The sequence below is a fragment of the Acomys russatus genome, chromosome 24 (assembly GCF_903995435.1).
Source record: "Acomys russatus chromosome 24, mAcoRus1.1, whole genome shotgun sequence".
Taxonomy (NCBI): Eukaryota; Metazoa; Chordata; class Mammalia; order Rodentia; family Muridae; genus Acomys; species Acomys russatus.
In genome coordinates this window covers 9143136-9158497 of record NC_067160.1, presented here as the reverse complement: position 1 = coordinate 9158497, position 15362 = coordinate 9143136, and the positions used below count along the sequence as shown (strand labels likewise).

Below are 15362 nucleotides of genomic sequence, written 5' to 3'. Positions count from 1 at the left end.
GGCCGTTCTCTGCAGCCAGAATGAGATGTGTTGAGTAGATCCATGGTGGTAGCGAGGCTGTCTCCTCTGGCTTGAATGGGATCCACAGCACATTGAGTCAGAGTTGCCGTGATCCCACCAGAGGGAGGGAGGGCCCACACGGCTCACAGGGGCTTTTACGAGGCTCTAGAGCCTTCGTGCTGTCGTGTCTGAGGTCTCTCCCTCCCTGAGGTTACATAAAGAATAAGCAATGGACTATGAAGGCTGCTTTTGTTGTGAAGTTGCTTGCAAGTTGCCCAGTGGGCTCTTCGGTAGTGCAGTTTATATGAGCTGTCCACCCTGTGGGAAAGATCCCTCAGTGACGTACATGCTTGAATGTTGCTGTATGTTGCCTACAAGACTTCCTGGGAGTCTGGCTACCTTTGAGTCATGCACACTCCTGGAACAATAACCGTGGACAGAATCTATGCCTCAGCAACTGGGCTGAGTAGATGTTTCTTTACATCTCCTCTGGGAGGTTGGGAATTCTTCTATTAGTCATACGGTAATTTCCAGAATAAGTAATGGGTCCTAGATCAGCAAAGACATTCTCATAAAGACCTATAATGCCAAGTAATTAAATTCACCAAATGAAAAATTACATATGTTTATAATAATGGTTTCATATATAGAAAATTACGGTAAATTATTAGAAGAATTGCAATTACACACCAAGGCAATATTTAAAAAAATGTAATTGGCAGTTCATAGGCATTTAATTGTTAAAAATGAATACTTTCAACAATTTATTAAGTGTAAGATGTAAGGTTTAAGTGACCAAATTCTTGTTATTTCGTTAGGCCATTTTAGCTCATGTTATTTCTGTTCACACACAAAAAAGTCTGTGGATGGGGAAAGTTATGATTCACGGGGAAATAATCATAACAAAGCTTTGAAAGGGGGAAAAAAAATCAAATCCGTGCCCCACAGCTCCAGATACCCTTACCTGGCAGAATTTATTGGTCCCAAATAAGCCTCTTCTTTTCTAAAAAAAGTAAAAGTCAGAAGTAATCATCTGGCACTTTGAGAAGACTGTGCATATTAACACACATTTCCATGTTTCAGAGACCCATTTTCCCGCTCATGTTCCTGACGATGTTCATGTTTCTGAAATGCTCACTCACTATGGAGCAGCAAGACCAAGCACTGTGCAGTGCTTCTAACAAAAACCACCCAGAAATGAAAAGCAAACCTATCAGTGCAATTAAACGATGGGTAGCAAAAAATGGAAGACGGGGTAGTGGCTGTCATCAGGATTCGAACAGGCGACTGGGGGCTATGGATGGATGAATTGACTATTGGCTGCAGTGCTATAAGACGAACTAATGAAGCTGGCCTGATCACCCCATCCATTACATTTTCAAAGTGATGATGAAAGTAAACATCTCTTTGATATATTCCTAGAGATCATGAGGCCCACAAACTTGGAGGAATACTTTTTTTTTTTTTAAGGCCATTACTTTCCCTGAGTATAGCAAAACGTAATTTGCAACTGCATGGGTGAGGAGTCCCATGAAAACAGGAGGCCACAGAGAAACCCAGACACAGAAAAGTAGCATCGGCTGCCTTTGGCTAAGGATAGGCAGTCTCCGGGGTTGTGTGACCAAGTGCTGGATCATAGTTTAGACACGAGGTGATTTTCCAGATGGGACTTCAATAGAATTAGAAGCTTGTTTGGCCCAATACTTCTGAAGAGCCTGAGACTGAAGCTGCATCTGGTGTCTTTAAACAATTTAGATAATAGAGGAAGAGGGTGAGACTAGGAAGAGCCCACATGCTACCCTATTAAGTGGGGAAATTGCTCAAGAGTCATAGAGGACTTTCTTTTCTCCATGCTGTTCTTAAAGCAATTTCACCTTTAAACCAATAATCTATTTATACTAATGTCCTTAAGACCATTTGGTGAGCACGGATTACCTACACGAATCAGTAAGTCCATTGCAAGTAAAGAGAATTAGAAGCTAGGCTTTCTGTTTTTTTTTTTTTTTTTTTTTTTAATATTTAAAAATCATCCCCTCAACAAACATTTCTGGAGTCCGACCGTGGCTCAGATAACATTGCAGTCTGCGTGGGCAAATGAGTTAGAGATGGCTTTAAATCTGAAATGTGAGATGCTACAAGCTAATTAATTGGAATCTAGAGGGTGAAAGTTACTATTAAGCAAATAAGAAGATATGGAAAAGGAAGAAGGTAGGGAGGAAAGAAAGAGTAGTCTGTTTTCTATGCTACTTCCGACTTTGGGCTTTCCTCTCTCTTGCTGATCTTATGCTGCAGGTAGCCTGGAGCCTCCTCTCCGTGTATAACATCAGTGTCACCGGCATGGGTATTTGTTCTGTAATTCCATTCTCTAGCTGGGTAATAACACTAATAAACAACATCAGAAGAGCTGCTTAGATTCTCAGAGCCCTAGTCCAGCTAGAGTTTGCCCAGGGGTGAGCTCATGCGTTCTGCACCAGCAGGTGAGGCAGATGACTTATAATTTTCCCCACACAGACCAAGAATCCCAGGCTCTGAGGAATTCAGTTGCTGTTAACCTTAATGCTCTCCGGTATTGGATTTAGGCTTCCAGCTTAGGCAGGGGTCTCTCTCCACACTGACCCTAGAGCGGGAGTGCTGCAGCGGATGGTGGACCAGGCGGAAGCACAGCGTGAGCCTTCAGTTTCTGGCATGTAGAGGGCAGCTGCCCATACAAGTGTCTCAAAGAAGAACTCCGGCTTTTCTCTTTTTTATTCTGTCTGCTCTTAAGATATCGCCCTCCTTTTTTAAAAAAAAATTGAGTATATAAAATCTGGGCTTTCCTGCCCTCTTTCCTAATCATAGCTGGTCAGAGAGCATGCAGATAAACATATAAGAGATTACTTGCTAGCAAGGCTTAGGCATGTTTTGTGCCTGCCTTCCCCTTTCTGCAGCAAAGAGGACTTCAGTTACTAAACCCTTCAGTTTAGGGCCTTCTGGAAGTTTAGTTAAGCATCGGCCTTTTAGCTGTGACATCATCAAATCACTGTAGCACACAAAGACTAGTCGTTCTTTTTCATGCCCTTCTTTCTCAATATCAGACTGAGGGGAGAATATGTGACAGAAGAGTCTCGTTATATTTCAAATATTCATGAAATGACACGTTTAAAAGCGACAGCTGCGTTATTGGAGAGCAATATCTCTCTAAAGTTACTTCAGAAAACAGACACATGGAAGCACAAAGAGGGGCTTGTTGGGAGCAAGTGTTTCAGTTGGGGAGAGAGAGGAGATTAGAGAGGGTGATGGGTGAAATGACCAAAATTCTTTATATACATGTATGAAAGTGTCAAGGAAGAAGTAAATAAATACACTTAGAAAGCTTGATCTCTTTTACTCAGTTCTATGTTGGTAGGGGCTCCGAGAGCCACCATGCACAATTCCATTGACAAAGAGGATGGCTGGGCGTAAAGCAAAAAAATATTCTTGTTCTATTTTGAAGAAAGTTTTGTAAAGATGACCAGCCTGCATTTTCTGGTAGTTTTTCTAGAATCTCATTTTGGGGGATCAAAAGAAACATATGGAATGTTCCTAAATTAATTTGTTTTTAAGTTTTAGGATTCTCAGTGATTAAAGGGATTTTTTAAAATAGGAAAATAAAATATAGTAAGATAAAACAAAAACTCATTGGAGTTGACAAGCCAAACAAACAGACAGAAAAAGGACCAAGGGAAGGCATAAGAATCAGGAACCCACTCATTCATGCTCAGGAATCCCATTAAATACACTAAACTAGAAGCTATAACATATATGCGGAGGACCTGGTGTGGACCCGTGCATGCTACCTTAGGCTCTGTGAATTCATTTGAGCTTTGGTCATACTGACTTAGAAGGCCTTGTTTTCTGGGTGCGCTTCATGCCCTCTAACTCTTGCACTTTCCACATCTCCTGTTTTGCAGGGTTCTTTGAACAAATGCTACAGGGAGGGATTTGATGGAGACATCCCTTTTAGGGCTGAGTGTTCCAAGGTCTCTCACTCTCTCCACAATGTATGGCTGTGGGTCTCTGTATTTGGGCCCATCTGCTTCCAGAAGAAGCTTCGATGAAGGCTGAGCAAGGTACTGATCTAAGCATATATGTATATACATATATACGCTAAATATACATTTCATACATATATCAGGATGCCATTAGGATATTTATTTATTGAGCTGGGTCTCACTCTGTAGCAAAGGCTAATCTGGAACTCGGTACACAGCCCAGATCAGCCTTAAAGGCAACAGCGATCCCCTGACCTCACCCTCCCATGTGCTGCACTATAGGTGAGTCACCATGCCCAGCTTGCCAGACCATTTTTAAGCTGTTCTGAGTAGAAGAAATAATTTTCAAGCTCACCTTCAGGCAGTTTTGTTGTTCCTTTGTTACTGGGATATACCACACGGCTAGCCATGTGCCTCTTATTGGCACGGGATGTCTAAACTGACAGTGGATACTTGTGTGTTGCAGATATTGTCACTACATATGTAAAAGGTTCTCTTTTCCTGGCTGCCCACATACCTAGTGATTTCTCATGCTACAAACAGTCAGGAGAAACGATTCAACATTGTGCTGCGGTGTAATTCAAAACTGGAGTTTGGTTTAAACAAAGAGACGGGTCAACGTATCCTTGCGTAGGTACAGCTACCACTGACACGCATACCCAGCACTTCCTTGGATGCTAAGGATCCTATCGGAATACTGGATGAACTAAGTAGAGGACAGAGAGTGTGTGGCACAGGGCTCACAACTCAGGGTAATAAAGTGCACGCAGAGAGGACTGACTAGTTGATTCCATGAGTTGGAAAGCAAAGGCCAAACTCAACCCTATCTACAACTGTGGCTCTGGGGCAGGATAAGGCAGGAAAGAGTTGAGCTGAGCCCCAGGGGGAAAACTTGGCCAAACTCAGCCCTAGCCACAACTGCTGCTCCAGGGCAGGGGAAGGCACCAAGGAGATGAGGAGCGCCAAGGGGGGACTTCTGGTTTTCCTCACTTCCATTCTTCAACAAGGAAATGCTGAGCTGTGACTAATATCATTAGGAAAGAAAGTGGCTTTTTTCAATCAGGATACAAAAAGACATTCTAGAAAGGTTTTCATTTTATTCTCAGTGTTTCTACAATTAAAATAATTTCAGGTCAAATTGTAAACACCGAATACGGAGATCTGTGCTCATCTGCAAAGACACTCTTAACAATGCGTGCTATGACACTGCGGTGTAGGCTTCTGAGAGAAATGAGAAAAGTTAAGGAATTGGTGAAGGGCATGAAATTTATTTGGGATCATTGAATAAACAAATGAGAATTTACCTCTATCGCAAAATTTAATAGCTCCACATGAGAAATAAAATAGTGGGAAATAAGATTAATATTTTCTTATCCCCAGAGAAGTTGGTTCCTTCAAAGTGTTATGTTTTACTTTTCTCAATAAAATATATTAACGTTTTAAGAATACATGGCTGACAATAAACTGTAAGACACAAATATAAATACCTATGACGCTGTTACAGTTCGCTGTTCAGAGTAATAACAATGGGAATTATTCACACCCAGAGAATGCAAAATAAAGAGATTGTCTCCTGCGTTGTCTAGTATTGGGTCTCCTTGGGGTGACATTAAAAAAAAAAATCCCATCATTTCAGGAACTCAGACTAAAGAATCTTTTCATTTGAGGGCAGGTTATGAGAGTGATTGTTTTATAATACGTTTAAAAAAGAGAGCTATCCCATTGTTTGGAAGATGGGTTAGATACAAGATAATCTTCAAAACTGGCTTTTATTCTCTCCTCCCTTTCTTTCTCTCTCTCTTGTGTGTGCATGTGTGTATATGCGTGTGTGTGTGTGTGTGTGTGTGTGTGTGTGTGTGTGTGTGTGTGTGCAGAAGAACATCATGTGCCCACTCTACCACGATCACCCTCATTTCCTCAAGACAGGCTTCTTTACTGTTTCTCAGTTGTCACTAGTTTGGCTGGCCTCTGAACTCCCAGTCCCCCAGGCTGGGGTCACAGCCCACAAGAGCTGCTCCTGGCTCTTCATGTGGGTGCAGGGAGTCACAAATCACTCAGGTCCTTGTGCTAGCACAGCAAGCATTTTTTACTCACTGAGCCCAAAGAAATTTGGCTTTTTCTTTCAAAAGTCATCACTTGGTTTCCATAACAGGCAATTCAACACCCCAAAATAAGTCTGAGAAATGTTATTTAAAAATCAATTTCCTTATTATTTGAAGGGTGGAAAACTTACATGCATGTCACTGACACCGGCAGATGTGGTTTTACTAAGTACCACTGGTGCGAGGTCTCCAAGTTCCTCTACATGAAAATATGCTCGCTTGCTTTCTGTATATGGCCTAAGATAACACTCCACGAGCTTTCTGCAAGACCATGGAGGTGATCTTTCCTGATTTAAAAATCAATACACTTCTGGAAGAGCAAAACACATTCAATGACATCCTTTCAACAACGTTCTGCCTGAACAGGTTGGAATGCTGCTCAAGAACTCACTGTGAATAGCACAGGGCTGGGAGAAATGAGGTCGGTGCTGCAGAGTAAAAAGAGAGGAAGGCAAACAGAGGTCCTGTAGGCAGAAAGAAGTGCAGAGGCAGGGGAGTGGGCTTGTTTGATACATTCTTAATTCTGCAAAGCAGAAACGTCTCTCCCTATACATGGCCAATAACGCGTTGCCTGCTTTCCCACTAAGAACGTGATCATGGAGCAACAGATCTGGAGTTTCCAGTCCTAAGACCAGGCTTGATTTTCTGGGCCACTCCTTGTGCAGTGGCACAATCTGCAGGACTAGTCACATGACTGTGTGGCCTTGTCTGGTCTGGAACTTGCTTTGTAGACCAGGCTGACCTTGAACTCAGAGACACTCTGCCCTTGCAGAAGTTTGAGAAGTGAGCAAGCCTCTCCATCTAAGGACTATAGTTGCCAAACTGAGCAAAGCAAACATAAGGTGGCCAATTAAACTTTTATCTTTCTAATTCATCCTTTTTGGTGAATTTTAGATTAACAACAAAACCAAAACGATACTGTAACAACATGCCAAGCATTACATGGAGGGCAAGAAGCAGAGGACGCCTATGACTAGAGACTAGGCATGTCCTTCAGTGGTGGCTTCCCTGTGACCTTCTCCAACAAAGCCTTACGCTTCCTAAAGTTTCAAGGACCTCCCAAAACAGCGTCACCAGTTGAGGTCCAAGCATTCAGCACACAAGCCTGTGAGGGAAGTCTCATATTCAAGCTCTCCGAGTGGTTTCTCTGAGAGCCAATGTGACTGGGGCGTCCTGCGATTTACCTCTAATGTCACCTGCTCCTTTCTCTAACTGTGAACAAGGGAGGCACACTCTCAGAACTGAGTGTCCTGTCACTCCCTGCAGGCTCACCTTGTCAAACTTAATGCTTTGGAATTTTAATTGCCAAATAGTCCCTGAGTGGCTTTATGGACATGGACTATCAAAACCAATTTTTATTGTGTTTTCCTATTGCTATTGTTCCTTTGTGTGGTTGTGTATGCATGCACTTACCAGCTTTTCTCAGTAGAAAACATCTCTGGGTCAAGTTTGTTTTTCCATTCATGTTATAAAAATATACAATAGTTGTAAAGGGAAATAAAGAGCTGCAAAAAAAAATTGCCTCACTCTGCCTACATCAGTGATAATTGCTTTATTGAACAAACCTCGGTTAATTGTACAGCTTGACATTCAAAATGTGTTCATTTGACTTGAAATTATTTTACATGAATGCAAAGAGGAAAGGGGTTCAATCCAAAAGTAGTTTTCAATAGCACTAGCTTCATTTCCCTTTAAATTTGTAAGTGAATGTGGCTATTTCCAGGAAAAGAAAATTCATTGTCTAAACTTACTTCAGATATACAACAAGTCTTCTTTCTAAATAGGGTAGGGTGAATATAGTAAACAGTGTCACCAGACTAAAAATCCATCCAGTTTGCTTACACAGACAGGACATCAACATTTTCTAATCAGGAAACAGAAGGAGTTGGAAATTGGCTCAGTGAATACTGAGCTCAGATCCCTGGCAACCATGTAAAATAACCATGTGGAGTGCCATGTGCCTGCCACCACGGCAGTGGAGTCAGGGATCAGACAGGCACCTCGGACGAGCTTGCTGACTAGCTGGTCTAGCTAACTGATGAACAGCAGGTTCGGTGTGAGACTCTGTCTCAGATACCAGTATCTGCTTCTGGCTTCCCCGTGTGCAGGAATGGGTGGACACACCTACATATGCTACACATGAACAAGAGCAGTGAAAGAAACAAAGAAAACACTACACGAGCGGCATGGTAAGTTGTCAGGAAGCACGCCAAGTGTCTCTCAGTAACCCTCAAAAGATTTATTGATTCAGATGGGATACGGCAGCATATGCCTGAAATCCCAACACTTGGGTGGCAGAGGAAGGGTGATTGCCATGAGTTCAGGGCCAGCCTGGGTGACACAGCTAGTAAAAAAACAAAACAAAACAAAACAAAACACGTTTGCCATTTTGAGCAAAGAGGTATTTAAAGGATTTCAGAAATGGAGCTAAACTATATTTTTTCCATTTTCTGAAATGAATTCTTTCAGGATGTGTGGTCCTTCAGTTTTCATGACATCATCTGGAGTTTGTATTGACCATCATGCCTAAAATCTGAACTAAAGTTGGGCAAATACCTCTACCTGCTAACACAAGTGACTTCACTTAAAATATTTTGTATAATTAATCTGGGAATCACCAAATACCTGCCAGACAACAGAATCACCCACAATGGCAATGAGTGGCAGTTATCAAAATCCTCCGGTTTGACCCGCCCTCCGCAGGCTAGGGTTAAAAGCTGCCCTCTGGGAATCAATTGCGTTCTCAGCAGAAAAAGAATACTGCCGAGATGTGGAAGCTGAAACGGAGACTATAATCTTTTGTGATTACGCTGGGAGCTGAAGTGAACGCCAAAAGGAGAGCCTATGAATTGCTGATAATTTCCTGTGATGACCCACTCCCAAGAAATTCTGATATTATTCTTCCACCGTAACAAAAGGACTGCTCCTCAGACGTGGCGGGGCTTCAAAGAACTCCACATTTTGGGAGGCCACAAAATCTGCTCATCCATTCCAGGGGCCAGGCCTGGGAGATGGCAGATCTCTCTAAAGACAATGCAGGGCCTGATTGCACCAGGGCTGATGGGCTGTGTGCCACATACTGTCTTTCTAAAACGTTCTCTGCTGAGATAACGGATTCAAAGAAAATGTCAGTTTTAACTTACAAATGTCTAAAGACTGATGCATTTTTTCCCTGCTGATTCTACTAGTTATGGCTACATACATATCTCCCTGAGTAAAATTTTATTTAAGCTGATATTTTCATTCTGAGAAAAAAATATTGTTGTATACATCTACTTACCCTAAAGGTCCATGTTAGGATGGAACATAGCAAGCTGCAGTTATTAAGAGTTTGGTAAAGTGACTTAACTTCAGGAAAAAAAAAAAAAAAAAAAAAACAACAGGTATGGAGAAGGGAGGCACTAGTGGGAGGTGTACGCTAAAAGTAGAGAGCTGCGGGAAGTCTTGGAGTGCCTGTTCAGTGTCATCGTGTGAAGGATAACTTGGCATGTTGACTGCTAGGACCGAGTTAAATCACTTCTAATGAATAATATGGACCAAAGGTTTCAAAAGCATCTTTTAAGTTATAACTGAAAAAGCCATTGTCTTGGGGCTCAATGGCAAAGTCTCATGGGTAAGCAGTTCTGAGCTTCCAAGGTAACCTCAAGAAAAACAAAGCCTGGTAAAATTAGTTGTATATATATTCCTTCCCCAACCTCCAATGAACAGATCCTCTTCCCAGCCGTTCCTGAACTCGGCTGTGACCATCTTTAGTGCTTGGAGGACGCCGGGTAATTTTGGTCTCTAAGTAGAGTCTGCCGTTATCTCATTAAGCAAAGTGAACATACACTGAAACCAGGTACAAAGACTTTAAACTAGAGCCTTCATTTTGTAAGCTCAAGTTCTTGGCCACATGTATAATCTCGGCATCTATGTTAACTAGGGTTTCTCTAATGCACAAAGCCAGTTCCAGTGATGAGCATTATTTATTTATGGCAGTTAAAAGGGATCAAAGGGATTGAACAAAGGGATTGAAATATTAGTATAAATTACTATTTGTAAGACAAGTACCTTGCTATGTTAAGCTCTTTTGCAAACATCCTACATGTAAAACTATTTTAAATGATTAAAAATATTATTGCGATATGTTTAACGTTTCCCTCCCCCCAAAAGAAAATCCAAATTTATTAAATTCTAGAAATTTTCCAAATAGCCAACCATTCTCAGTTCTCTATGAACGTAATCAACTCAAATTTTCATCATATAAATATTAAGACTGTAGGTGTGTTGTAAGTTTTAAGATGGAGAAAATGACACAAAGTGACCTGCTCAAGATCATTCCCATGTTGTACTTGGGGAAAAGCTGTGCCCTCTCCCTCCTCGCTCACACATGGACCCTGGCTTCCGGGTCAGCACGGCCTGAGTTCAGGCCTTGCTATGGAACCAGGCATGTGGAATCATCCCTTAGATCAAAACGGATCGTCCTTTTAAATGATGGCTTGAGCCCGAGGTAGACTATAATGAATTAGTGACTAATTAAATGTGTAAAGGACATACCTCCTGATTTAGATGGTAAGTACTTCAAAATGTCACTCCTGATAACGATGATTGTCATTTCTGTGTCTGGTCGCTTCTACCCCTTGAGAGTTTGTGAGTTTGTTATGAGTGCTGCCATAACAAGGAGCCATCTTCCATGTGACAGGAGCGTGGTGTCCATATATGAAAAAATAGGACACTAGATCCACACAAGTTTTCAGCCAGGAGAAGCATCTGCTAGCTGCAGGCCTGTGAGAGAGACACGCTCTGTGCTACTGCGCCACTCAGAGCCTCCCCTGGCTCCAGTGACTATGCTTAATAGAGAGCAGGCTGGGACTGACAAGACCAAGCTGCCTTCCAAAAGCAGTGTGCACAGGAGGGTTCTCAGCTTGACTTTGCCAGGATCTGTTAGGCACTTAAAACTACACCCCACTGGAATACGCTTTGAGAGGTGTTTGCACTTCAGGTTAGGTGACCATGAACGTGGAGGCTAGCCCTTGCTTGTCTCATTATTTTCATTCTTTTTAGGGCTAGCCCACTCTACTAGAAGAAACCAGGATACTTGGTTACACCCGTCAACCTTTTGAGGTGCAAAATGCTCAACAATGACTGAGGTAGACTAAATAATTAACCATCAGATTGCTTCGAAACAGGACAGCGCCCGCCCCAGGAGTCTGAGTTGTGTGGCGACAAGGTATCATTCATGTAACAACGCAAGCTGTTTGCCATTTTGTTTCAAGCATCCAAATATAAAAAAAGGAAGTTATAAAAAAACTGAAGTGAAAGCTCAATTTGTGAAAAAAGAAAGCCTTTCCCCAAGATTCCTACGAAGCTTGCAGATGTGTTTTAACTCCACAGATTGCTAAATAGCACTCCAATTCATCTTTAGCACCCTCAATGCAACCATAAAAGCAAAGAGACTGGAATATTCCACAGCGTGCTGCTCATCTGCTAAGAGACTTAATGCTTAATTCTGAGCACAAGAACCTAGGAGGAAGACAAGACAGAAAAAGAAGGAGGAAAAAAACCAAAAACCAAAAAACAAACAAAAACAAAACAAACAACAACAACAACAACAACAAAACCCAAGCTGTGTTGCTGGATGGGCTCTCATGTGTTTTGGGTACCACCATGACCAATCACTGAATACCTGACTTAAAAACATCTCTTCTGGGCTGTAGAGGACATTTTACATATCGATATGCCCCTACTTTCTTATTGAGCTTTCCCACTGGCACAAAGATCTGGTGACTGAGACAAGCTAAGGGCAGGCTGTGCTATGGAGGTAACTGACCACTTTCTCATTGGATTTAAGGCCTGCTCCACAGGAGGAAACACACACCGGATACTGTAAATCTAACCAAGAGCCTGTGGTTGGGGTGTACACAGGCCTCAAGAACGGGCCTGCTACTATTACTCTGCTAAATGGGCCTAGTATCCAACTGCTTTTTAACACTGCATTTCTACACCCGTGGACTGGTGCGCCTCTCAGACCTCATCCGAGAAGTTTCTTAGTGCAGTGGACTGTGCTAAATGCTGAGATTCACAACAGGGCGAAGTTCAGGGAGTGAGTGTCCATGGAGTGCTCAGCCACAAACAGCCCATTCACATCAAACGCTCTGCCCTGCTCCCACCTGCTGCCTGCCACCGCGCTCAGGGGGGATCCCTGCAGAAGAGAGGGTAGTAAGACTGTAAGAGCTAAGGGTCAGAAAACCAGAGTGCAACGGTGTGTTCTGGGTATGACAGGACCTCTGTACTCATGGACGCACTCCCAGCAGCTATGGCTGTCCACATATGACGGGTACAAGATCAAGCCAATCGGCATTGGAGTATGGAGGCAGAAAGGACTCGGGAGCCCCCACCCCTAACTGGGGTGCTACACACAGTTGATAGTTTCTAAGGGAGAAAGAGTCAAATTTTTTTTTAAAAGTGGCTCCTGGCATGCTGATCACACCCTAGTAGGTGGCTCCCCATGATGAATTATATGAAAACAGCACAAATTGGAGTTGAATACACACACACACACACACACACACACACACACACACACACACACACCTGTAAAACAAAACAAAACAAAAATAACACCAGCTTGGGAGTGGGGATGGATAGGAAAGAAGTTAGGGGGAGGAGTAGGCAAATACAATCAAAATACTGTTTAAAACTCAAATGAATAAAAATGTATTTTTTAGACGCGTACGGCTGGAGGTCTCTTCTTTTCCTAATTACCTGTCAAGAACACACTGAAAATATCAGTTGAGACTAAGATACAGTTTTTTTGTTTTTTTGTTTTTTTAAAGAAGATGGCCTGATGCAGACACTCTTTCCAAGGTGACTCGACTTTTGAAAAATGCTGCCCCGGGGCAGTGCCAAGGCCAAGGACCTATCATGCCAGAAAAATCTAGAGAACCCTCCAAGTACACATAATCCTTGAAACCCTAGCACTGGAGAGTCAGCCCAGAGCACGCGAGGCTGAGACGAGGATAATGAAAGGGGCACACAGGAGGACACAGCGTGCTGCAGTGAAGAGGTCTCTTCCTAGACTCCCCACAGCTCCTCAAGACCATCAAACTCTAATCTGAATCTTCAGTGATCTTACGGTGAACTCCTATCAGGGAGCAACTTCTGACTGACTTGTCAACTTGACCTTTGCTCAGCACAGTGAGCGTAGCATCAGACGCACAGGGTATGTTGTGAGTGGCTGCCTTTACCCATGACTTAGACAAGAACAAGGACCTGAGCATATTTCTAGAAGCATCCCTTCACACATGCATAGCATGAAGTCTGCAGTACCATAAGTTTTAAGGCGGTTGAGGGGGACAAAGGATACAAGTAAAAAATGGTGTGTTTCTGGTCTGAGGGGGCAGGAAAACAAGTATGGGTGTTGTCACTGTGAAGCTGTTTTTTTCCTCCCAGTGATCATGTCTACTTATCTTTTTTTCTTGTGTCAAATTCCGTGAGGATGCAGTATTTTCTAGACATATATACCGTGGCTAAGTATTTGTTTAAAAAAAAAAGTTGTGAGCTCTTTATCACATTTTAAAAGTTTTCTTTTTCCCTCCAAGATTTATTTCTAATTATGTGTATGTATGTGTCTGTGTGTGGATATGCACACACGAGTGCAGGTGCCTGGTGAGGCCAGAAGAGGGAGATGGAGTCCCTGAAGCTGAAGTCACAGGTAGTTGTGAGCTGCCTGATGTGGGTGTTGGGAGCTGAACTCACATTCTCTGCAAAAACACCACATACTCTCAAGCTGTCTCTCCAGTCCATTAAAAAAGTGCTATAAGCATATTTTTGTGATCATCTTATAAGCATTGTTGATGAATGTTCTAAGGCCCATGGTGTCCATCAACAATTTTTACCTCTTTCAGGTGATTCTGAGTAACTGCAGAAGATTTCATTTCAGTGTCTCACAATATCACACACTTCAGAACATATAAAAGAGGAAGGTTCTGTAATGTGCTATCATCAAAAGTAAACTTGTAATCACATTTTCTTCTTTAAGCTTGGCTTGGATGAAGGGGTAAGTGTAGTTAGTTAAACACACTAGCATTTCTAACATATGAAATATATAGCTTTTTAATGCTGACAAGCACCGTTAGAGTATAAAAATCAGATCAAAAGACCAAATATTCACTTTGGGTTACATCAGCTGAAGCATTCCACTGTCCAAGAACAAAACGGGAATATGTACTTGAGTGTAGATACAAGGAGTTTATTCAAAAGATGAAAGTATTAGAAGCAGGTAGAAGAGATCAGTGTCCTGGACAACATCGGGGCGCCTTACAATGACATCCCCTGAGTAACAAGCATAAACTAATAGCAAAGTAAATGTGATTTCAGTTTCTGATTTCTTTCTCTTGGCCCCAGTTGATAAAGAAAGAGAGACTTTGAGCGCTTGTTGATATTTCCAGGCTATGAATGGTTCAGACTGCCAGAGGATCTAGAAAGATAAGGTGACTTGCTAATCGCACTGGTGATCTCAGCTTGTCATGCATGACTCAGACAATCACACAGGGGCTTGGGACTTTATCTTCTGATGTCATCTTTATTCTGTTTCACGTATTTGATCATGTGTTAGGGAAAAATAATTTCAAGGTAACCAGGGAGATCAGATAGTTTCCTCCGTAAGAAATAAGGTTTATTGTGCCCTGTGCAGTGAAACAGCAGTTGTGCCTGTGGCTTCCTACAAGAATAGCTGAAACATAGCAGGGCGTGGGAAGAATTTCACACAGAGAGGCTCATATAGACCTGAGTGTGGTCCCTAGACAGCTCCTGTACAGATAGAGTGCTGGAGAGGCGCATAGACACACATCTGTCCCTGTATGTAGAATGTGGCTTCTTAGATGAAGACTTAACATACCAATAAGTGTGCTCCTGTGGGCTGGGAGCATGCCTAACCTAGCTCATGGCAAATACCACAGACTTCATGGTTCGACAACAGAACTTCATGTTTTCACGCTCCTGGAGGTCTCAGATTAGGTCAGGTTATAGTTAGGAAAATATATGTATATACATATAGACATGTGCACCCAATAACAATTAGTGAAAAAGAAGGCCATGAATTTGAAGGAGAGCAGGGTGCGGGGTATATGAGAGAGTTTGGAAGACGTTAAGAGGAGGGGGAAAATGTATTTATGACGTCAAAAGGTAAAAAATTTAGTAAGTTGGGAACAGGTTAAAAATTGGCGGGGTGGGTGGGTGGGGTGGGGGCTGGGAAAATGACTCAAGTCTA

At 42.4% G+C, this 15362-nt stretch overlaps 1 protein-coding gene across 5 annotated transcripts in view; it reads right to left on the bottom strand.

Annotated features, from left to right (window-relative positions):
* Positions 1 to 15362, bottom strand: part of Znf385b (zinc finger protein 385B) — a 291955-nt gene that overhangs the window by 70885 nt on the left and 205708 nt on the right. For 3 of the 5 annotated variants that reach the window (XM_051166982.1, XM_051166984.1, XM_051166985.1), the window contains one exon: positions 965 to 1003. The exons of the other annotated variants lie outside the window; for them this stretch is intronic. In XM_051166982.1, coding sequence (XP_051022939.1) covers positions 965 to 1003 — 39 coding nt within the window. The remainder of the gene's footprint in view (positions 1 to 964; positions 1004 to 15362) is intronic. 5 annotated transcript variants of the gene reach the window in all.